The following is a 25,200-nucleotide window of genomic DNA, read 5'->3' as shown; positions in this document are numbered from 1 at the left end:
GGTAAGTATTTAAAAGCTATTTATTGAAGAAGGAATGTGTAGCTCAAAATGGCAGCCTCTAAAAAGGACTTTAGGTTTTATTGAGGAATAACACAATGAAAATGTCAGTGGAAATACTGTAGCAGTTGAAAGAGAAAATAGCAATAATTGGGAAAATATCATTCAATGGAGAAGTAGCCTTTAAAAGTAATAAACAGCACTAAATGAATACAATGAAAACACAAAAAGCATTCACAAAGCATACAGTGGGGGAAGTTTCAGTCAATGGAAAATGGCAATGAAAGGGAAAGGAGCAGTCATTGGGAAAAGCATTCAGTTCCCATTCAGTATGGCAATAGCATTTAAGGAGTATTGAGGGAACAGCAAATGCGCCTCAGGGACTAGCAGTAGCACAGCATGTTTAGTGAACAGCATGAATAGAGCAAATTTTAAGAGAGCATCCCAAGGTGTGCTCAGTGGAAGCCCCTTAGCCCCTTTCTTCTCCTTAGAAAAAGAGACAAGAGTTTCAGAGAAGCTGTAGGGAACACAGTTTGAACATGCGATCTTAGGTTCAGCAACAGAGCAAAGGAAAGGGGGAACTGGAAAAACAGTCTATATGTAATATGTAGATGAGGGAAGGTTGGTAGAGAAAGGGCAAGAAAGAAAAGAAGAAAGGTAATCAAGAAACCAGCCTTCAGGTACAACGATAATAGATTTTCTGGGGGGAAGGTAGACTGGAATATCTTTGCATTGCACTGTTTTTGAAGATTGGTGGTAGATAAAGTTCATGGAAACAGGAAGGAAGTTAACCACTAATTACTTGCCAGTATTCCTTTGGCTTGGTCAGCTTAACTAAAACCATGCTTCTCCTGAAGTTGGGATTTTGAGATACTGTCCTTTATCAGGACTCTTGAATAGACAAAGCTGAATGGCTATCCCACAATATGGAAGCAAGTCAGCAGGGGCTGTTCCCGGATCAAGAAGATTACATTTCTTACATATGAAGATTACATTCAACATATTCACAACATATGGTTGTGGTTTACAGCAGCGGCCCACAACCTTTTGGACACCAGGGACCAGTTCTGTGGAGAGAGGTTTTTCCATGGACCGGAGGGGGTGTGGTTTCGTGCTCTGTCTGCATCCCGCAAATGGGGCTTTGCTTGTTTGCACAGCCCGGTTGCTGGCATGCCGCAGCCCAGTGCTGATCTGTGAACCTGGAGTTGAGAACCCCTGGTTTATAGTACTTGAAACTGTAATCCAGTTTAATGGAGCATCTCATCTGTTCCATAATCATGCTGGCTGGATTTATCCAATCCATTCAGACGATCTTACCACACAAAGATCTTCAGTTCTGCAAAAGGAAACACTTACAAAGGAGAAAGTTCAACTCAGCCTTCCCAGCCACTGTAGTTTCTCCCTGAGTGACTTTAGCTGCTGATGGAGACATGAGGTTTCTTGTGTCAGCAATCTCTTGCAAGAAGGAAGAGAAGTTAGAGCTGGTTGCAAGCTTTTCAGTTTCCTCTTAAAAGAATTCTGCTAGAGGTGAAGAAGTCAACATAATTTTCTTTTCTTTTTCCAGAGTTTTTAATCTGCCTGCTCAGTGTTGATTATTTAGAGGGATTTCTCAGGTCATCTCCTTGCCCAGGAACAAATGTTTTTAAAAAGTTTTATAGTAACGATTGTATTGTGTTTTTATTTTTCTCTTCCGTCTAACATGACTGGGAATTATGAAATTTGTAATCTAATAAAATTTTAGTGGAATTCCTAAATGTATTCCCTGCATTTTATCTAACATCTTTCATGATTAAATCTGGGTAAAAAAAAGGTCACATTTGTGTGTGCGATGGAAATAAGGTAACAAATTTCCTCATAAGCACTGTGGCCTAATATCTCTTCTCCAGTTCCTGCCATCATCTATTCCAGGGGTCTCCAACCTTAGTAACTTTAAGGCTTGTGGACTTCAACTCCAAGAGTTCCTCAGCCAACAAAGCTGTCTGAGGAACTCTGGGAGTTGAAGTCCACAAGCCTTAAAGTTACTAAGGGTGGAGACCCCTGATCTATTCTATTGACTGCCATATTGTGAAGGCTTCTTCCTATTTAAAGGAGTGTAATTTTCTAGAGGAGAGAGTCTCCCAGAACCAATGGAAAAGGAGGTTTTTAATTCAAATTATTTATTCAAATGAGGACTTCACTACAAATTTTATACTACAGCTGGAATTACCTAAATTTATAGATCCTAATATATATAAAATGCTATTGAATATAACACACTTGAGGAAGTGAGCTGCAGCTTACAAAAGCCCTTTTAATAAAATTTGTTAGTCGGAAAAGGTGCTTCTAATATTTTGCTACTATGGTTTGCTAATATGGCTTTCTACTTACAATGACATTGACTAGTGGCCTAAAGTTTTTTTTAGTACCACATAGTTATTATAGCTGCAGGTATTAGTTATTTTTTTGGTTTAGTTTTAAAAGGAAATAGTTTTAGAGGCTATTTGCAGCGTATTCAAGATTGAGGAAACATTTCTTTTGTTAGCTATTGAAACTTGATGAAGTGATACTCTTGTGTACAGATGTACTCTTCAAAAATGCCCACAAGCTTCAATTAAAGTAAAAGGCCTTCTAGAAGGTGGGAAAGGAGCAGGAACTTATATATCCACAAAAGGTTTCTTCTCCAGACTGAAGGGATATTTATTGTTACAGTCATCTCAAGTAAATAATTTATACTTCCTTCCAAGCCTAAGGTTATCAAAGTATTATGCATTTATTTACAGAGATTTCTATAGAGCACCTCACTTGCTGCCTTCCTTATTCATAAAGGTGTTTCTTATGACTCCTTTGGTTATAGTTTCAATTTCAGGTTTGCTTTTAAGTGAGCTTCTTGGAAACCCAGCCCTTTGGTTAAACTTTTCTTTGTTGACTTCTGTCTGTCTGTTCCACATAGAATTTTAGTTATTTCTAAAAAAAAAAAAGTCTGCTTCACAGGACTTTCTTTTCATTTCTGCTTGCTTCTTTTGGATCCTTAGTTACAGATTTTTCCTTCACTCAGGAATCCTCTCTTCAGCTACTCTCCTCCAGTGGCTCCAGTCTTTACTTCTTGATTCACAAAGCACCAACATACCCATCTCAGATATATTTGATATACTGTTTATCATATATTCTTTCCCAAAAGGAAGCTTGCATGTTTACCAGTTATCTTAATTAGGCAAAACATTTCCCAGCATCTTAGTATCAATTTGCATAGTAGAGAATAAAAAATCCTAATCTTGGGAACAAATTACAGTTTGTGTCCATCAGGGCAGCTCACCTTGTTACAGTGCCATAGCTGGACTGTTCACTGGTATAAACACCTGGATATATTACACTTGCATTGTAAAATCTTCATTGGTTGCCAAGCATTCAATTTTGCTCAAGGTTTTGACATTTAACGTTAAAAGCTCTCCTAAAGCATAGGGTTTATAGAAGCAAATGCCTATGGCAGTATGATCGTGGCAATGGACATTAGTTTCAGAAAAGTCCTTCTGAATGATGCCCACACTTTGGGATGTTAATCTGTTGAACATACAGAAGAGACCATAACCGTGCATTGGAATTACATATTCCAGTGCTATGGAATTCAATCTTTAGAGAATTTTTGACCTGGAGTTACAATAATTTTTGTTTTTATTACTTTTTAATTATTGATATTTTACTTTTTACTGGTATTGTACTGGAATGTGTGGATGATCTTGAGGGACAAGGGGGAGAGATGCTGTCTAGGAAACAATCAGACAAGAGAAGGAGCTCCCAAGGGCTAAACTGTTAGAGAAAGAAATTTAGGATGGACCTGCCTTAATTGTGATCAGTTAGTTAAAAGTGGTGGTGGGAAGTTTGTACCTTCAGACTTGTAAGATTCTGTTAATGTAGCCTTACAATAAAGTATAATTAGCTCATCTAGTTGGGTTTCCAGTCTAGTTGACCGGGGAGGGCTGACAATTATCCATCCTGAGTGGATAAAGTATGGATAAGATTGGAAATCTCCTGTCCCAACAATATCATGCTTCAAAAAAGCTGGATACAATTAAGTGAAGCTCAGTGCCTGGTAACTACATTGTCGTCTTTATATTGAACTAATAAGGTGGTGGTGTCTGCATAATTCATATTGTTCATGTTTCTGCCTTCCCTCCTGATTTCAGATGTTGCCTCTTCCAGTATTCCTATTTTCATTTATCTATCTATGTCTATATCTGTATCTCGGTTTCTAAATCTACATATTATTTACCAAAAAGATCTCCAGACCCAAGAATAATCCACTGTCTTCAGTGGAAAGAAAAATCTGTGTAACTTTCCATTTTTATGCAGCAGTTGTATGATTTATGGATGAATCAGTCCAATATTATCAAAAGTTTAGCATCCTGTTCATAAAGACTTCATGCTTACTTGATGGTTCCCTACTGCAGAGCTTGGTTGCTTAAGACATAAGTAATATGCTTTCAATACTGCAGTTGCATATTGGGGAGCAAAAATAGTTTACAATAGTTGCACATGTGTTGTTTGGTGTTAAACGTGCATCTTTTAAATACACTACTAATGATCCAAAATAACATAATCAAACCTGAAATATCTTTCATTTTAAAAAAATGATTGTTTTTCCCTTCAGGAATTTATCAGGGAACATTTTTTCAAGTCTCATGAATGGTCTTTTCTCGGAGCTTCTCGCTTTGAAGGCCTTGTAAGTATGTCTTTGTTATGTAAAGTTTGCACAAATATTAGTATTGCCAGTGTTATTCTGAAAATAATATTCAAAATGCATGCCCTCCTACATCTTGAAATAATTTCATACTTCTAAAATATTGAAGAATATTAAGGGAGCTGACAACAGTAATAGTAATATTTTATGACTGTTTATTAGTTGAACTTGCCTTTAAAAATATTAAAGCTTCATGGTTAATTTGTCTTACATTTTGTAAAAGGCTGAGTAGAAACAGAAAACAAACAAATTAATTCATTATGGTGTTTGCATAAAATATCTTAGATGCTCATTATAATTGTGATTATATTAAATGTACATATTAACACTAAAATATTTATATTTTTCTCCTTGTTAGGATTTTATTAAACAATAAAAAAGAGTGATGAAAAATTAATTAGAGCGTACAGGCCATATAGTATTTTGATAATTGCATGTACCTGGAAGTTAATACTTTTCTTTTTGCTTAGAAATGGAATGCATTTGCTTATTCAATTTTTTATCCTGCCTTTATTACTTCATAAATAACTCAAGGAAATGAACATACCTAATACTCTTTCCTCTTCCTATTCTCCCCCATAACAACCCTGTCAGGTGGTTTGAGCTGTTAGTGATTAGAACTCAAAGGTAGACTGCATGTCCAGGTAACTTTAAAGGCTATTCCCAGTTCTCTCCAACCAAACTGATAATTTCAAAGCCCCAAATTAAAAGCAAAACTCCATTTTTAAAAAAGAATTCTGAAGCAAAACTGCAGGATGAATCTTTAAACCTTGTAGGACATGACCAGGCTGAGCCCGAAGGAGGGATCAAATGCGTCATAAGTCACGATTCCATGCGCGCCCACAAAGGATCTGAGTCCAGCCCACCTTTCTTATGTCCCAGTCATTTTTTTTTCTGCTGGTTGGTCAGATTCTTATAAAGAGCTTAAGTTTACAATAAATCTTTATACTCATTTGAACTCCTGAATCTCCTGATTTCCCCAGCGCTTGACACTTGACTGGCAAGAATTATATATTATTAGTGAGATAGAAGCAGGTTGTCCCACTACCTTTCAAACTTACCTTTTGGTCAACTATATTGGCTGGAAATCAATACAGAAAAGACTATCACTGGGATTATGACAGTTGAAGTTCTACATATCCGCTGCAAGGATTTTCCTGCAGTATGCTGATCCTGCTGGATCGTTTCAGTAGGAAAGATTTTGTGACATAAACTTCTGCTGTAAACTGGATATGAAATATTGGTGCACATCATGTGTCATACACCCCATTTATAAAATCATAGGTTCATTAAACATAATGCCTAAGGCATTATTCTTCATTGATAAGTGAAAGTAATGTCATTTAGAATAATCAGGCTAATAGCTCCAAGCATCCATTTTATTCTGAATATCTAAATGCATTCTATTGATCAAACAAAGTGTAATAGTGTATCCATCAGCAATTGAGAAATGTACACTGTACACTGAATAATAACCAGCAGTGTGACTAGATGGCAGCACTGTTTGTATAGGAAAACAGAAGCACAGTTTGTCTTGGGAAATTAATGATAACCGGAAATATATCAAGTGAGCAGGCCTTTTCCCATTTGCACATATCATAAGCATTCAAAGTGAAAACTATGCATATTGCTGGGAGAAATGCATGTAATGTAACCTTGAGGGAACATAAAGTTACCCAAATGAAAAATACCACATTAACCAAAACGAAAATGATTGTGAATATAAAATGATTTTCCTTACCCCAAGGAAAATTACACAGAAAATAAATCTCTGCAATTCTTAGCAGAAAAATATAAGATGACCCCTTTTCCATTTCATAGGTGATCATTAAGGAAAAAAAGCACATTTTTGTTAAATAAATACAGTGTATATAGTGTATGAAGGTGAAGGAGTCCCTGCGGATTTTATTCTGCTAGTCGTTGCCGACTCTAGGGGGCGATGCTCATCTCTGTTTCAAGAGCATTGAGTCAATGCTGTCTGAAGACATTTCCATGGTCATGTGATCAGCATGACATCATGGAATTCTATTACCTCCCAACTGGCATGGTACCTATTTATCTACTCATTTTCATGCTTTCCAACTGCTAGGTTGGCAGGAGCGGGGCGAGGATGGGAGCTCACCTCTTTGTGTGGGTCTTGAACCTAGACTGCTTTCCAACTGACAAATCCAGAGTCTTAACCGCTGAGCCATTGTGCTATATACAGTATATATGTGCATGTATATGTATGGACATACGAACACACTTGAATATGGATGATCCATATGATTTATGCTGTAACTGTTGAAGGTGTGGACACTGTTTCAGCCCCACTCCCACTAGCGGTTAATCTGAGAGCTAGGCAGTTGCAGCTTCTATATCTTGCTTGATATAATCGGTTTGATATATGGTTTTTATTTTAAAAAGAAAATGCTTGGGATTTGTTTTCAGACATTTCTATACTGATTCCCTCATTTGTGATTGTAATCTCAAATGGATCTTATACTGGGCTACAAATTCCTCAGTGCGGATATCAGAGGAAACCGTGTGTGCTTTTCCAAGGAGTTTACAAGGAACATCATTTCGCAATCTGAAAGAAAATCAGTTGATATGTGGTGAGTTATAGTTTTGTTTTTCAGCATCATAAATTGAAATAAAAATGTACTGAAAAAAATGCTGCAGGAAGAGAAAATGTAGAGATCTGTGGAAAAGCTGTTGGCAAATACTCAAATACACATTCACATATGTACATCCATAAATATGAATTATAAACATCATACACATATTTGTAAAATCTTGTGATATATAAACTTTCATGCATGTGTCCAGTGAAGACATCACAAGTAATTTTTTAAAAGAAAAGTTTGGGATCATAAAAACAAATTGGAGGGGAAAGAGATATAATGAAATAATATATTTGAATATCTTGATATGTAATTCAAATATAATCTGTTTCATTATTGTAAAGCCTAAAAGTGATATTTAAAGTATGTAAATATCTAGAATACTTAAATATCTATCTAGAGATGTAACATACCAACAAAATTAGTTTTAAGAAAGAATGAAAGTTATCCTCAGTCTAGTCTTTTGTATGATCTTGATGTCTTGTTTTATGCTGGCTTATGTCCATAATAAAGATTTATTTTGATGCCTTGGTAGATTCCAAATAATGGGAATGCAGTATAGGCAAGAAATCTTATATATTCTTCACATACTGATTGGTATAAAATCAATGGCTTATCTTCATAATTGCACCAATTGAACACTTTCTGAGGTATATAATAAACAAAACACTTATATTGCATTAGTTGCATTTTAAGGCCAGAAGAGATGGATTTTAGTCTCGCAGGATATCAAACTCATGTATTAGTAAAATGAGAATAGGGATGGAAGTTAATGGCTTATCTATTAAAGTACAATAGAAATATTTTATTTTGCGATTTTACTCTAAACCTGTTAATATTTGCCGTATTTCTAATGGTGCAGGCAAATTTCAAGAAGGCAAATATATTATTTCATTTTATCATTCACCTGATACTGAAGGGCTTCAATGCCAGCTCTCAGTCTGGTATTTGGGAACTGAGGGTGAAACCGCTCTATTCCAAGTGTCTGAAAAAAGTGGCGAAATAGTGGAACTGCATTTATTGTAACAAGCAAACAAACAAAGCATGGTTACACATAGGAAACTCAGAAAGCAAAAGTCCTGATTCTGTTAGGTTTCAAACCAGCAACTTTAACTTACAAGACTAGAGTTACAATGATACTGCATGACAACAATCAGGCTGAAGAAAAGGTCATAGAGGTACTTAGATCAGTGATAAGCATTGGCTCAGTTGAAGGCATTTTCCTTCCTCTATGAAGTTGATAATAAAATACTAGGATTAGCCTGTAAACAAAGTAAAGGGCTTCGGCCTAAACAGATATATAAATCCTTGGGGGAAAGACTGCTTTCATACTACAGCAGGAAAATGCACAAGGGAGATTATGTTATAATGGAACAGAAGTGAGTAAAGATTGACATCCACATATGCTTTTAAATCACGGTTGCTGTCCCATTTGGTAATGGGACAATATATGTCTATGCTCTGCTTGACCTAGTAGAGAAAAAAAAATTAAGGGCAAAGAGGGAGAGTCAATTACGGGACAATATACAATCTTTTCTTATAATTCCAAGGACAAATACCGGTACTTAGAACAAGCAACATTTTTTATTAGAGATAAAATGTTTTGGCAATCTGAGGTGGGGATCAAATACAGCAGGAAAACGTAAGAGGTTTTTTAATCCTCCCAAAAGATTTTACTGAGCCTTTAAACAAGTATGGAGATTTGCAGTTTTCATCATTGCCAAAAAGGATCTTTAGATGACATCAGACAATTTTTTTGGGGGGGCGGGGAAAGGCTACACATGCAAATATTTCTCTCATTAGCCAAATTTCTTGTGGTGGAGAATGACTTTCTATATCCTAGCAAGTTCTTGGTATTATCTGGAAAGAATGTTATGGGAGATTTATTTCCTCCCATTCCATTTACTCTACTAGTACATATTTTTTGCAGTGGTTCATTTCTCATAGCAGAGCAAAGAAAGTTCACAATAAATGGCTGAGGTTGTACAAAAGGGAAAGCCTGGAAGATGATGAATCAACCTGATACCTAGCTAATAATTTTCTGGCAGAGATATTTCATTTTCCACAACGGAGACTTAATGGTTAGTTTAATAGCATTATAGTACCCTTACATAATCATAATAATAGACATAATGTTACCCTTCTCTGCCTCTAAAGTCTAATGAAGTAGGCGGCCATAACAAATTTAATGAATTAAATTAAATTGACCTGCTTTAAGTATTGCCTGTCGGGGATAGAGCAATCAACAAACCTTCTTCCAAATAAAAAGCAAAGTATCACCTGTTTCTAGTGCCAGTAAGAAATAATTTGTCGATTATCAAGGTAAACATATTATAGGGAAGGCCAAAGGATTATAATGCCAGTCCTAATTTAGTGTCATCTTGATCAGAAGTCACTCTTTAATTTATTTATTTTTAAATTAAATATTTTTCATCCCTATTCTTCACTCTCCAATTAAAGGAGTTAATGATTCATGGTGCATTTTATTCACAATCTAAAAGCAAATTTACAATATTTCCCAAAGTATATTCACCTATATGACATGGTTATTAGATTTTTATGAATTCTACAATTTTTTTTGTCATCCATTGCATTTAGATTATTTGGTACCTTAAAAGCTAGTTTGTTCCTTTAAAGTCAGACATTTAAATTAACACATTTGTTTGGCATGATAAACATCAAGTGTCTTCTTTGTGGACATTGTAAGACTGAACATGAAGATGCTTTAATGTGGAGAAAGAAAAGAAAATTCACATCTTAATGGCAGTTAGCAAACCAAAGAAAGACATAAAGTAGACAAAAAAGGAGTGGAATTTTAGTGTGATAGAATTGGAGATAAAATAAAATTGCTATTAAAATTAACTAAAACTAGAAGCCTAGGCAAATTCCAAAACTAGTTATCTTCATGTCTTGCCCTACACCTGGATCTCTGTTTCTTCTACTTTATCTAGACTTTCATTTAGAAAATCATTGCCTAAGTGTACAGAACTGGAGCAGCAGCAGTAGCCATTTTTTATAAGTTGGTCAAAATTGCTATGAACTGATGTTATGGACCTACTGTATTTTTAAACTGTCATAGCATAAAATTGGATAAATTCAGTTAGTCTATAAAATTAATTATGGTAACTGTGATGTGTGTTTCTTGTTTGGGAACGTGTTAAAATTAGGCATCAAATATTTAGGCTATCGCTGTCAGTTCAGATATAGAATTTTCTTTCATCTGTTTCTGAGTATTCATTATTATGAAATTTCTTATGGCTGTTATTTTTCTTCTAAGCAAGTTTTGCTTGGTTGTACTCACGGGTGAAATCTAAATTTTTTTCCTACTGGTTCTGTGGCCGTGGCTTAATTGGGCGTGGCTTGGTGGTCAGGTGACTGAATGGGCATGGCCAATAATAATAAATAATAAAAATAATAAAGTATACAAAACTTGGGAGTGTACATTCTTTAAAAATAGAGGCACCAGTCTACCAATTGCCTTTTTTTGGGAGGCACCGGTCTACCTTCTTTAAAAATAGAGGCACCGGTCTACTAGCCACCTACAGCGCTGATCAGCTGTAGTGTGGCCCTTTGAAGCGCCGCGGAAGTCATTTAAGGCCATTTGCAGCTATATCACCACCAAGAGCTTCAGGGACAGAGAAGAGGAACAGCGAGGCGTGGGCGGGGGGGTGCGCGGGGATTTTTGCTACGGGTTCTCCGAACTACCCACCCCCATCGCTACTGGATCACGCAATCCGGTCCGAACTGGGAGCATTTCACCACTGGCTGTGCTATACAGCTGGGTCATATATAAATTAAATTTATATATGGTTTCACTACTAGGCTGTCACTATCCTGACATTAAAGCTATTACTTGAATTCCTAATAAGTTGGCTAAATAATTCTGGGAGCTGAAATCCACCCATCTTCAATTTGGAAGCAATGCATAGGGTAACTTGAATTCTAATGTGTAAAGGACACTAAGGGTTTACACCTAACTTTGATTGAAGCTAGGAAAGTGGGGAACAGTGTTGCTCAGGCCAAATGGAAGCAGTGTATAAACACTGAACAGCCCTTCCCCTCAAATCTCAGACCTGGGGTAACATCATCCAAATTTCCATTCACTTATAAGGGCAGGAGAACAAAATCTTAAGATTTAAACTCTGGGTCCATATGAAGAACATCTATATATACATTGAGGGAAGCATGCAGTGGGGTATCTCAAGCCCCAGAACTCTTTAACATTGTCATAAATGATCCAGATGAATTTGCAGACACCAAGCTGAAGGGGATACCTAATTGCACAAAGTAGCTTTGGAAGATAGACTCAAGACTCAGAAGGGTCTTTAACAATGGCACTCTATCCAACAAAATGCAGTTCAATGGAGAGAAAAGGTCTGAAACATGGACAAGAATATGGTATAAGGTCTTCTGCTCAAGGAGAGGGTTGGAGTATAAGACTTCAAATGGAATGGATTGGAATGGAATACAATGGAATAGAATAGATTAGAATAGAATAGATTAGAATAGAATAGAATTCAATTCAATACAATACAATACAATACAATACAATACAATACAATACAATACAATACAATACAATACAATACAATACAATACAATACAATACAATACAATACAATACTTTATTTGTCCATGTGTGACATACATGGAATTGGTTGGTCCAAGTTGTTGAAGTGCTGTCCCGGTGTTTGGAAGCCGTACGGGTCTGGATGGGTAGAAACAGGCTCAAGCTCAATCCCTCCAAGACGGAGTGGCTGTGGATGCCGACATCTCGACTGTTGGAGGCGAGTTATTGGCCCCAAAGGATAGGGTGCGCAACTTAGGTGTCCTCCTGGATGAGCGGCTGTCGTTTGAAGATCATTTGACGGCCGTCTCCAGGGGGGCCTTCCACCAGGTCCGCCTGGTTCAGCAGTTGCGCCCCTTCCTTGATCGGGATGCCTTGTGCACAGTCACTCACGCACTCGTTACCTCTCGCTTGGATTATTGTAATGCTCTCTACATGGGGCTCCCCTTGAAGTGCACTCGAAGGCTTCAGTTAGTCCAGAATGCAGCTGCGCGGGTGATAGAGGGAGTGTCGCATACCTCCCATGTAACACCTCTCCTGCGCAGACTGCACTGGCTACCTGTGGCTTTTCGGGTGCACTTTAAGGTTTTGGTTATGACCTTTAAAGCACTCCATGGCTTAGGGCCTGGGTACTTATGGGACCGTCTGCTGTTACCATATGCCTCCCACCGACCCGTACGCTCTCACAGAGAGGAACTTCTCAGGGTGCCGTCCGCCAAGCAGTGTCGGCTGGCGGCCCCCAGGGGAAGGTCCTTCTCTGTGGGGGCTCCCACACTCTGGAACGAACTTCCCCCGGGTCTGCGCCAAATACCTGACCTTCGGACCTTTCGCCGCGAACTGAAGACACACCTTTTTATTCGCGCGGGGCTGGCTTAAATTTTATGGATTTTATAGTTTTTATTATTAATTTTAAATGGGGTTTTAGTTTCTATATTTTTTTAAATTTTTAGGCAAATTATAATAAGTTTTTTAATCTTGCATTTTATATAATACTGTCTTGTCTGTTTTTATTTGCCTGTACACCGCCCTGAGTCCTTCGGGAGAAGGGCGGTATAAAAATCAAATAAATGAAATGAAATGAAATGGTCTCTGGCGCAGAAGCTCTCAATGTACCTGCAAAGCAACAGAATAATAATAAGAATCATAATATAATACCAATAAGAGCAGGTACCGGTTGTAGAGAAAATGAAAAGGATAATAATTCTATAGCTACACAACATGGGTAAATATACTTAGACATAAAACATTACTATGGGGATTAGATATTCAGCAGAGTAATGGCACAAGCGAAAAAACTGTCCCTGTGTCGAAATGTTTTGGCATGCAATGTTCTATAGTGGCGTCCTGAAGGGACGAGTTGAAAGAGAGTATGTCCAGGATGTGAGGGGTCTGTAGATATTTTCTCAGTCCTTCTTCTGACCAGGGCAATATACAAGTCTTCAGCGGAAGGCAGGCTGGTTGCAGTTGTTTTTTTCTGCAATTCTAATTATCTGTTGGAATCTGTACCTGTCCTATTTTATCTAAGTGCAGATGACAGACTCAATAATTCCTCTGTAAAATTGTATCAACAGCTCCTGGGGCAGTCTGAACTTCCTAAATTGACAAAAGGAGGACATTCTTTGTTGTTCTTTTTTAGTGATGGTTGTAATGTTAGTTGTCCATTTCAAATCCTGGGGGAGTATGGAACCCAGAAACCTGAAGTATGCTATATTTCTAAAAGCTTATATTTAACATTATTTTATTTTATTTCTGCCAGTGATTTCTTACATTATCTTCAGATCTTTGGCAAGGCATATAATTTGTTTCTGTTCATAAATATTCTGGTTTATCATTACTAATTTAAGCCTAGCTGTGTTTTTTGAATAATTGGTAGAACCATCTTACACTTAGATAACATCAGAATAACAGCTGGAACCAATGGATGCTCAGTCCTAGAGGGAAAAAACCCAGATGTAAGTTTTTATAAAATGAGAGAAATACAAGACAGTTTCTGGGAAGTCACTAGTGCCCACCAGTGAGAGTGTATGCCAGTGATTATGCAGCCAAACCTGCACTATGATGTAAAATAAACAGGTTACAAAATGGTCGCATTCTACCAGTCCTAGGAATTCAGTTGAATTTTAATCCCCGGACATCCCTACAGACAAGGGTTCAAATCCCCTTGTGATCCTCACAAGGGAGGTTTGGAAAACAGCTCACAAAAAGAAGGAAATGACCAAAAAAACCCCACCAACTTCAGAAAAAACAACACCATGGCACTAATATTAGATAAGAAGCATGCAGTGAATAGAACAAGAATATTCATCAAAAATAATGGGGTTTATGCCATTCCGGTCAACCACAGATCTAACAGATTTAAAACTGAAATACTATGTTAAGAAATGGCAATGACATTATACTACAGTATATATGTAATTTTTCCTGCTTCTTTAGGTTTGAACTTAATGTTCTATACATAAAAAGTGGTGACAGGATTTTTAATTATGTTTTTTACAGACTTTTTACAAGATTATCTTCACTTAATGATGATTTGTGTTATTTTGTTGTTTGCTGCCCACTTAATAAGGAAAAATGCTTAGAAGAAAGAATACATACAATAAATAAAAAATGATTATTATTAAAATAAATGTATAGCACTTTTTTTATTCATAAAATCATTGTCAGATTTAGACTACATAGAAATTAGTTCATTTTTACTTTGCAGTGATCTAGTATAGTATTGGCTTTCCAGATGAAGCAAGAAAAAGGCAACAGGGGTAAATATTATTTTTTAGAAGTTTTTTTTTAATTTGGAAGCTCTTTGAGACTAAATTTAATCACCTACACTTCTCTGTATAGATAAGCAGCAAGGATCCAAACCTTTTAGAAATACTAATTAGAAATTATTTAAATAGAGCACCCTATTTTTATTTAGTAGACGTTTACATCAAAGGTATTACTCTCGCTCTCTCTGTCTCCCCCGGTATCAAAACTGAGGAAAAATTCATAAGAAATGCTTTGAATTGACAAAGCTTCAGTCAAAGCACATTTGTGAATCAGCAGATTGAAGCAGATGGCTGCCAAACACTTCAGAGATTCATTGGCTTTTCTGTTATTTTTCTATTTTTCATAGATAATATTCAGTACTGTGTCTTCACCTAAAATATCTGGTTTTAAATGCTGATGTGGGAAGGAGAGGCTACTGTCTGTATGATGACCTTTCTCATGAGTAACTCTCCAATGCATTTCAGCACCTTAATGAATTTTGCAACCTTAGATGGAAAATTAACATTATTTTGGGTTTATTTGTTTGCTTTATCACATTTAGAGACCGGACTTCTCATTCTCAGAGTAATTCTTATGTACAATTAAAAATATAAAACCCACGTAAAAATACCGTCTCTTAATAAAAAAAAAAGTTAAAACAAGGATAAAATAAATCAATAGTTAAAAAGGTGGGGGGAAGACTGTCAAGGCACTAACCAAGCCCAAGATTGTGTGCTTCTCCGTGATTCCCATGTGAGTCAGCACAGCCACGTCTTCAAACTCTTTTGAAAGGCCAGGAGAATGGGAACCCACTTCACCTTTAGGAGGAGGATATTGCAAAGGGAGTGGGAGTGACAGCAAAGAAGGCTGTCTTCCTGGATCTTGCTTATCAAAATTCTTTAACCATAACATAGCAAGCTTGATACAATAGAGCTTGTCAGTGATTTCTCCCCCAGGAACTGCTTAGCTTTGCCAACTAACTCTGCCAACTTTCCTACACCCTGCCTAAAACCCAATACTTAAGAGATGGGGAAGAACAAGCTGCAAAATAAATAGATAGATAGATAGATAGATAGATAGATAGATAGATAGATAGATAGATAGATAGATAGATAAATGGCATTTGTGCTGCCTTTCTCTTCTCCTACTTAAACCTACTCACCCTGCAGCAACATGGCAGAATTGTTGTAAAAGCTGCAACCTTGAAACAGGTGGGGCAGGAGATAATTTGGGTTTTGAAAGGGCAAAGGCAGCAGCAACAGCAGCAGCCAACAGAAAGCAGCCAAATAAAATGAGTTTTCCACATAGGGATTGAAGCATTCAGAGGAGGCACAGCAAAGCCAAACCAAGCACAACTGTTGGGAGAGCGCCAGTGCTTTATCTACTGCGCATTAATAAATAAGAAAAACAATAGAAGAAATCCAGAGAGAGACAGGATTTAAAGACAGACCAGGGTCTTTAAGAGTTGAAATTCTGTGGTATACTAATAATAGAACAGTATAGTAGCAAATGTAATAGTATACTTGTAGTAGAAATGGTATAATATACGGTACGAATAATATAGTACAAATATAGTAATATATTAGAATGTAGTAGAATATAGTCAAGAGAACATTGTATAGTATAAATAGAAATAGAAAATAGAGTATGGTATAATAGAATAGATATAGAGAACTTCCACATAGGTTTGCATGTTTTATCTTGGGTATTTTTTCAAAATAAAATATCTTCCCAACCCTTAGAGGGAGATATCTAGAGTCCAGTGCTTTTTGGTAGATCTTTTGAGTTTGTGTCAATAAAATTGGGTATAGTTTAAAAAAAACATGACAAAATGTTCCTTCCAAGAAGAGGCTAAGTTTGATAATGTACTTTACTTTGCCTAGTGCTCTACCGAAGCCAGCAGTGGGGTTATTTTCAGTAGAGGTCAAGCTTCCCAATCAACTATGTCAACCCTCTTACCCAACCTCCAGTGATCAGAAACACTAAAACTCCAGCCTATAAACTCTGACAAACTGGTCATGAATAGACACAGAAACAATATCTACACCCTTTGCAAAAAAAGACAATTAAGTCAAAAAGTAAACAAAAAGGTCAAAATACACCTCCCACCCATAATCAACACCCAGATGAGCATAGATTAACACTGAGATTAACATCAGACCAATCAATGAACTACCAAACAAGCTAACAGTAAACAGTCCAACCAAAGACCTTCCAAGACCATTCCCACCAACACTGACAGCCACTAAATTACAAACTGAGAGGAAATCCCACTCCTTATTAGCACTGATGATGCTACCTGGTTTGTGTAATGAAACATCTGCAACAAAACAGCCAAGCTCAGAGAGCACCAAGGACCCCTCATTTGTTTTATAGTTTTTGCTATTCACCATCCAGAATCACTTCTTGTAAGGTGCAACTATATACATTTACAAAGAAGCAGACAAATAAATATTGTACCTGAAAAGCTGACTTTCATGTTTTTCTGTTCTAGCTGTTATTCCAAAAAAAGCAGCTAGTATATTATACTGATTAACATACTGGACTGTATAGGGATGAAGAAAAAGAGTAATTGGGTTATATTTGCCTCTTCTTATCTTTCTCCAGGTCTTATTATTGTTTCTCAGCAAGAACTATTTATTATTTTTGTGGCATATGTGACACTTAGACAACCTACAGGTAGTCCTAGACTTATGGCCACAACTAAGCCCAAAATTTCTGTTGCTAAGCCAGATCGTTAAGTGAATCACTGCAGTTAAGTTAGTAATACAGTTGTTAAGTGAATCTGGTTTCTCTATCTCAGGACACTGCAACTGTCATGCCATGTCTGAATTTTGATCAAGTGACCATGGGGATGCAGCAATGGTCATGTAAAAAACAGTTGTCAGTTTTGTCAGTGCCATTGTAACTTTGAATGGTCACTAAATGGATGGTTGTAAGTCACTAGTATTATTTGGTTGGCCTGAACTGGATTGGTTGTTTAATTAATGAAAAAAACCAGACATATTCTCAGACCTGTCCAATTCAGGATTTCTTGACAGGATTTCCCCCCCAAAAGAATGTCAATAGAATAGAATAGAATAGAATAGAATAGAATAGAATAGAATAGAATAGAATAGAATAGAATAGAATTTTTTATTGGCCAAGTGTGATTGGACACACAAGGAATTTGTCTTGGTGCATATGCTCTCAGTGTACATAAAAGAAAAGATACGTTCATCAAGGTACAACATTTACAACACAATTGATGATCAATATATCAATATAAATCATAAGGATTGCCAGCAACAAGTTATAGTCATACAGTCATAAGTGGAAAGAGATTGGTGATGGGAACTATGAAACGATTAATAGTAGTGCAGATTCAGTAAATAGTCTGACAGTGTTGAGGGAATTATTTGTTTAGCAGAGTGATGGCCTTCAGGAAAAAACTGTTCTTGTGTCTAGTTGTTCTGGTGTGCAGTGCTCTATAGCGTCGTTTTGAGGGTAGGAGTTGAAACAGTTTATGTCCAGGATGCGAGGGATCTGCAAATATTTTCACGGCCCTCTTCTTGATTCGTGCAGTATACAGGTCCTCAATGGAAGGCAGGTTGGTAGCAATTATTTTTTCTGCAGTTCTAATTATCCTCTGAAGTCTGTGTTTTTCTTGTTGGGTTGCAGAACCGAACCAGACAGTTATAGAGGTGCAAATGACAGACTCAATAATTCCTCTGTAGAATTGGATCAGCAGCTCCTTGGGCAGTTTGAGCTTACTGAGTTGGCGCAGAAAGAACATTCTTTGTTGTCCTTTTTTAATGATGTTTTTGATGTTAGCTGTCCATTTGAGATCTTGCGATATGATAGAACCCAGAAATTTGAAGGTTTCTACTGCTTAAATAGTATGCTGTTTAAGAATGACTCTGCCAAATTCTGTTTTGCAAGCAGTGGGAAACTAATATTGTAGTAATGTATTCAACTAACTAACATATGTGTATATGTTTTAGGTTTGTTTTGTGGTTTTTTTTTCATTTGTTGGTTGTTTTTAAAAAAATTCTTTTTGGAATTTTGTATTTTAACTTTTTTTTTTAGTAAAATAAAAATAGAACCCAATAATAGAGAAGCTGTTCATCACACTAACTGTGGTAAATTATTTATTCTTCAGAACCATATTTGATTACTTTAAACATTCACAGCCGTAATACGTAGACCATGAATTCATACTAGGCAATTCTGAAAGCAATTGCTATATCAGGCTGTACAGAAAGATGAAAGAAAGGGGTTTTGGTTGCTTCTATTTGAATGACTTTCCAGCCCATCAATTCTGAAAACCATCCTAATTTTAACAGACAAGTCATGAGTGAAATTAGCACATAGGGGCTGACACATGGAATATTATCTCGAAGAGGTAGGTTTTTTATTTTGAAAGAACTGTAAAAAAATAAAGCTGTGTCAGAACTTTCAGGAAGCTGATTTACTATTTCATATTCTTTTGGAGTCATTCCTTTTGTATATTATTGAGCCTTTAAATTGGAATACTGTATAGTCAGTCTAAATGGGGAAAACATATTTTGAATTATTACTACTATTCATAAATGTGTTGCTGCTATTGTATGCATACATTTCTTGGAAGGTTTTCATAATCCAAAAAGCACATTTGTATTTTAAAGAAATTGCTCATATTGGTGCATGAAGGTGAATTTTAATGTACTAATCATGTTTCTTAGTCCTCTCAAAAGTCATTGTGAAATCAGAGTTGTGCACTGAGGCAAAAACTTAACCAAATAACAAATATCTACATTTCCTTGATTTTCAGTTAAATCATCTTTATTTGTTGGTTGAAGAATTGATGTATGATACTCATGTTTTAGAGATACTAAGTTTATTGATTATCCCTAACATTTTATTCAAACCAGACAAAGCAACACCGGTTCAGGTCTCTATTTAATAGAAAATCATCACAAGTGAAAGCTACAGAATATTTTACCATGTAGAAGTTGTTTTAGTAGAGTATTGGTGTGCTAATCGTAATCTCTGGTTTGGGGGGTATAAAGATTACTATAATAAAAAAGAAAATAGATTGCTTAGACACATCAAAGTAATCAAATTAAAGCACCTCTCTACAGATTTATTCAAGAGTGGCAGGAAGGGCAGCAGTAGTAATATAAATGCTCCATTTTTCTGGAATGACCCATGAAATTATGCTATATGACACTTGTATAAATTTTGAACTGTAACTGAATTACTGTGGGCAAAGTCACATATCATTTATGTCTTCATGTTTATATTTGATTACAGCATTCTAGGGGCTTATTAACCTGCTTCCTATAATCATATTTCTTTGGTTTGATTTTCAGGAATAAGTTTACTAAAGGTTTGCATTTTTCAGATGTTTTGTTTCAAATACACATGACAATTACTATTCATTTCTGTGTTCACAATTAATATTATAGACATTTGTCTTAAAGCACTTTACTCTTACATACAGTACCCTGATATATACATTCTTTGCAATAATTTTTTCCTAAGCTTTTTAAATTGAAAAACGGCTTTATAAAATTGAGAAAAGTACAAAGGAATTAATTGAATATAATTACATTCTCTATAAAATACACAGATCTTGTCAAAGTTTGAAGTGTACATGTGACTCAGTATATCTCTCTTAATGTGGATCAGAGGAAAATATGGTTCTACTCATGCACAAATTAAAATATAAAAATATTTTTAATATGTGTATACATATAAATCCTACTGGCACATGCCAACCTTCCTCATTTATGAGTTGGAAGACTCAAATAAAGAAAGCTCCCACTGACATTGCACAACATCTGATCAACAACTTTAATATTGATTCCCAATGGAAAACCAACTGGGTCGCTGAAGGCCCAGACATAGGAAGACCTCACAAAAAAGGTGCCAGGCTACCATGTCACCAATGGACAATCCTGAATAGGATTCACACCTCACACAGCATCTGCCAGGATTGTCCGTATAAATGGGGCAAATCTTCCCATCTTATTGCGGGATCCCATGTCAAACTGTAGATCACATCATGACCAGCTGTAAGCTGAGAGCATATGTGAATCCTGATACATATATATATTTAAATCTGATGCTACATTTCAATGGTTAGATGGCCTAGACATTGATATTTGGACATAGATATTTTTAACATTTACATTTAGTTGTGTTTGACTAATCCAGATGAAATGTTAATATCTATTGCTAGTCCATGCATAATATGCCATATGCATATTGCATAGTGTTTTTGTGGTTTTCTTAATTGAATGCCAATTGAAAAGAACAACTTAGCCACCAAACTAAGCAACATTTTAACAAAGTTTTGGAAGTCTTTTCATTTCAAGCAAATAGAAAGTTTTCCAGCATGACTTATCTGTCATCTTGAAGGCATCAGTTTTACAAGATGAATCTGGAATCCACTAGTTTCAAACAATAACATCAACAGAACCAACCTTTAGCCCAGATGGAAACCCATATACTCAGGGGTGGGCTGCTGGGGATTCGCAGGGGTTCAGGAGAACCTCTAGCTAAGATTCTGTGCAGTTCGAAGAACCCCCAAATCCCACTTTTGGCTGGCCCTGCCCATCCCACTCTGCCCCTGTCAGGAGTCCCCACGTGGCCCGTTTTGGATGCAGGTAAGTGCAGGGTGCATGCAGAAGCTTGGGGAGGGCAAAAAATGGGCCTACCGGAAGTTCGTTAAAGCCAGAAACAGGCCCGTTTCCAGCCTCCAGAGGACCTTCAGAGCCTGTGGAGGCTGTTTTCGCCCTCCCAAAGGCTCGAGGAAAGCCTCAGGAGCCTGGGGAGAGCAAATCCTCCCCCCCCCGCCGTGGTGCAGGCAGCCAACTAGGCCATACCCACCATGGCTATGCCCACCCAACAGCCAGGCAGAGAACCCCTTGCTAAAAATTTTGAAGTCCAGCCCTGCACATACTGTTGTGCACTGTTAGTAAAAACTACAGCTAAAGTTGCTTGCTTCATCACTCTTGGGGAGATGGATGGCTTTTACCATTATGAAACATTTTTTTTCATAACAATTCATAATTGAATTCTACTCTGATTCAAGAAATGGTTCTTTTCATATCAAACAATCTAAGTGCCAAAGCCCACTGCAACTACATTGCCAAAAAGGCTTTAAGAGTTGTAAACTTAATCTTGCATAACGTCTTCTCCAGAAAGATTACACTACTAACCAGAGCATACAAAACATTTGCTAGACCAATTCTTGAATTCAGCTCGCCTGTCTGGAACCCACACCTCATTTTGGACATTAATACAATTGAGCATGTCCAGAAATATTTTACAAGAAGAGTTCTCCACTCCTCTGATCACAACAAAATACCTTATGCCACCAGACTTGAAATCCTGGGGTTAGAAAACTTAGAACTCTGTCACCTTTGGCATGACCTGAGTATAACTGATAAAATCACCTGTTACAACGTCCTTCCTGTCGAAGACTACTTCAGCTTCAGTCGCAACAATACATGAGCACACAATAGATTTAAACTTAAAGTGAACTGCTCCAATCTTGATTGTAGAAAATATGACTTCAGTAACAGAGTTGTTAATGCCTGAAATGCACTACCTGACTCTGTGGTCTCTTCCCAAAATCCCCAAAGCTTTAACCAAAGACTATCTATTATTGACCTCACCCCATTCCTAAGAGGTCTGAAAGGGGTGTGCATAAGAGCACCAGCGTGCCTACCATCCCTGTCCTAATGTTCCCTTTGATTGTTTCCAATTTGTATGGTTATTTCATGCTTATACTTATATATACTGTTGTGTTTGACAAAATAAAAAAAATAAAAATAGACATGGCTCTTTGCCCAGGCCTTTGGTGAGCACTATTAATGTCCCTTTCCTTCCTTTTCCTTGTCCCCATCTGGGTTTGTTTTCTCCGGCATTTTTTGTCTTTCTTGTATTATTATTTGTTTGTAAATGTTTTTTAACATTTTAACAATTTTTAACAATCTTTAATCACCCAGAGTTGCTTGGAGTTGGGCAACATATACACTGTTATTATTCTTGATTGCACAGATAGCCAGAAATTTAGACTGGATTTGACATTTTTATCTGCCTCTTGAGTCCTTTCCAAGGGTCTGGGATAGGCAGATGCTGGTAGTTAATAATAGTAAAGGTATGGTCATTGAATTAAGCTTTCCCAAGTAAAACTGCCTTTTGCAATTTATTGGTGATTTTGTCAATGCTAATAATGTTCAAGTGGTGCTCCAGATGTTTTGAAATTGCATCCAAAACACTTATTACTAATGGTATTACTATCATTTTTTTCCTAAACAGCTTTCAGAAGGTCTGTTACAAATACATAATACAAGCTTGCCAACTGTCTTCCTGGGAGAATCTCTTATCTTCCTAGTCTCTACCTAAGTTTTGGGATATCTGGAGATAGCTGTTTTACCAAACGGAGCAATTTCACCTGGGACAGGTAGTTAAGCTACCATACTTCTTGAAGTACCTTTACTTGGCATCTAAACATATTCTGTCTTTAGGATTAAACTTTCATAAAGTGGCCTCAGTTTCTTTTTTGGTACCAGGACTAATTAAATGCGGAGTTCTTGGTGCTAAAACAAACCACAATAGCTTAGAATGAAAGGAGTTTTTAAAATAGTAGCAAGAAAGTAACTATGTGGGAAAAAAGATAACTGAACCTAGTTTAATAAAAAGTCTAGTTTAATAAAAAGAAGGACTAGGGGAGACATGATAGCTGTGTTCCAATATCTCAGGGGTTGCCACAAAGAAGAGGGAGTCGGGCTGTTCTCCAAAGCACCTGAGGGTAGAACAAGAAGCAATGGGTGGAAACTGATCAAAGAAAGAAGCAACTTAGAACTAAGGAGAAATTTCCTGACAGTTAGAACAATTAATAAGTGGAACGACTTGCCTGCAGAAGTTGTGAATGCTCCAACACTGGAATTTTTTAAGAAAATGTTGGATAACCATCTGACTGAGATGGTGTAGGGTTTCCTGCCTGGGCAGGGGGTTGGACTAGAAGGCCTCCAAGGTCCCTTCCAACTCTGTTGTTATGTTATGTTATGTTATGTTATGTTATGTTATGTTATGTTATGTTATGTTATGTTATGTTATGTTATGTTATGTTATGAACCATGTTATGAGGCATGGATGTACATACAAGAGCTAGTAATTAGCAACTATAATATTTTATAACTTTTTATTATATTTGCTTGTTTGATAATTTTATGAGAACAAAAAAGAGGATAGTAAATTACTGTTGAAATGGGCCACTTTGCCTTTATTTTCTTTGCCAATTTCTGTGCCAATTTTGTCAATTTTGCCACATTGACGCCTGTCCTACTGGGGCTTTGGGCCAGAGGGCTAAATCCTAGAATTGTTAGTTTCAGACAGCGGTGAAATACACTTACCTTCACTACCAGTTCAGGAACGTGAGCGTGCATGCGTGCCTCTTCTGCACATACACAGAGCATCAAAAACGGAACGTAATGATGTCTTGGCGGGTGGGTGGAGCCTTTCGCCGCCAGCACTACTGGTTCGTGTGAACCGGATAGATCAGGACAGATTTCACTGCTGGTTTCAGAGCCTGCAGTTAATATAGACTGGAAAAAAATAAACTTCATTCTCCTTAGCCTGAGATCCCCCAGCACTTCTTCTTTTATTAGAAGAACATAGTGGCATTTAGAGTACAATTTATTTAGAATTGCTAACTAGACTCAGGCTGCTAAGTCTACTAAACAATCTGTTCCCTGTTACACAAAAATATTATGTTTTTCTAGGAGTTAATTAATGTCAGTCTTTCTTAGTCCTACAATTGTCTTTTCTACAATTTGCTGCTACACTTTTCTATTTAGTCTACATATTAGTACCCGGTTTGTATACTAATACACATATGTTGAGCTATGCTTTTCCTATATTATGGGCTGCTTTTTTGCTGCTTTTAGCAGTGTAGAAATACTGAAGGATAACTGCATTCCAGTACACATACTGATTTGGGGAAAACCAGTAACCTACAAACATTTTTTCCATTTTTCCATGAAAACCATATCATTTTTAATTTCTAATCTTCTAATTTGGGATGCTGTTATTTCTATGTTTTTTTCTATTGGGATGTTAAAGAATTAGAATGATAGTTTTCTCTGTCTCTCTGTCTCTGTCTCTGTCTCTCTCTCTCTCTCTCTCTCTCTCTCTCTCTTTCTCTCTCTCTCGTATCTATCTGTCTATCACCTATGATTTTATGACTATCTCTGTCGTGTGATTTGCCTCAGGGTGGCATATAAACAGACCATTAAAAATTTTAAAATATGCAAAAAGTACAAAAAATAATACTGTGAAAAGGTTACTGTAAGAGTGAGCATCAAATTACCTACAATGAAGCCACTTTTTGTCTTTTTTGCCTTTTCAATAGATTCTGGATTTTTTCCGTCTTATGTTGTTTTATTATGTTATTACAAAACACAACTAGCATATAAACCACAAGGTCTGGATTTCTTTACCATTTCCACTGAAACCTCATAGACACTAATAGACAATGTATAGCTTTCCAGGTGTTACTTAACTTCCTCTTCCTGAAACTAGCCAATAATAAAGGAAGT

The 25,200-nt window shown here is 36.7% G+C and overlaps 1 protein-coding gene across 3 annotated transcripts in view; it reads left to right on the top strand.

Moving 5' to 3' along the window:
- The window catches only part of ADGRA1 (adhesion G protein-coupled receptor A1), a 471,200-nt gene that overhangs the window by 141,810 nt on the left and 304,190 nt on the right, over positions 1-25,200 (top strand). For all 3 annotated transcript variants that reach the window (XR_009155704.1, XM_058188059.1, XM_058188058.1), the window contains exons 5-6: positions 4,622-4,693; positions 7,142-7,305. Coding sequence is in view for 2 of the 3 variants with exons in the window: in XM_058188059.1 (XP_058044042.1) it covers positions 4,622-4,693; positions 7,142-7,305 (236 nt within the window). In the remaining variant the exon portion in view is untranslated. The remainder of the gene's footprint in view (positions 1-4,621; positions 4,694-7,141; positions 7,306-25,200) is intronic.

The sequence above is a fragment of the Ahaetulla prasina genome, chromosome 6 (genome assembly GCF_028640845.1).
Source record: "Ahaetulla prasina isolate Xishuangbanna chromosome 6, ASM2864084v1, whole genome shotgun sequence".
NCBI lineage: Eukaryota > Metazoa > Chordata > Lepidosauria > Squamata > Colubridae > Ahaetulla > Ahaetulla prasina.
Note: the sequence above shows the minus strand (reverse complement) of the source record. Positions and strands in the feature narration are given on the sequence as shown.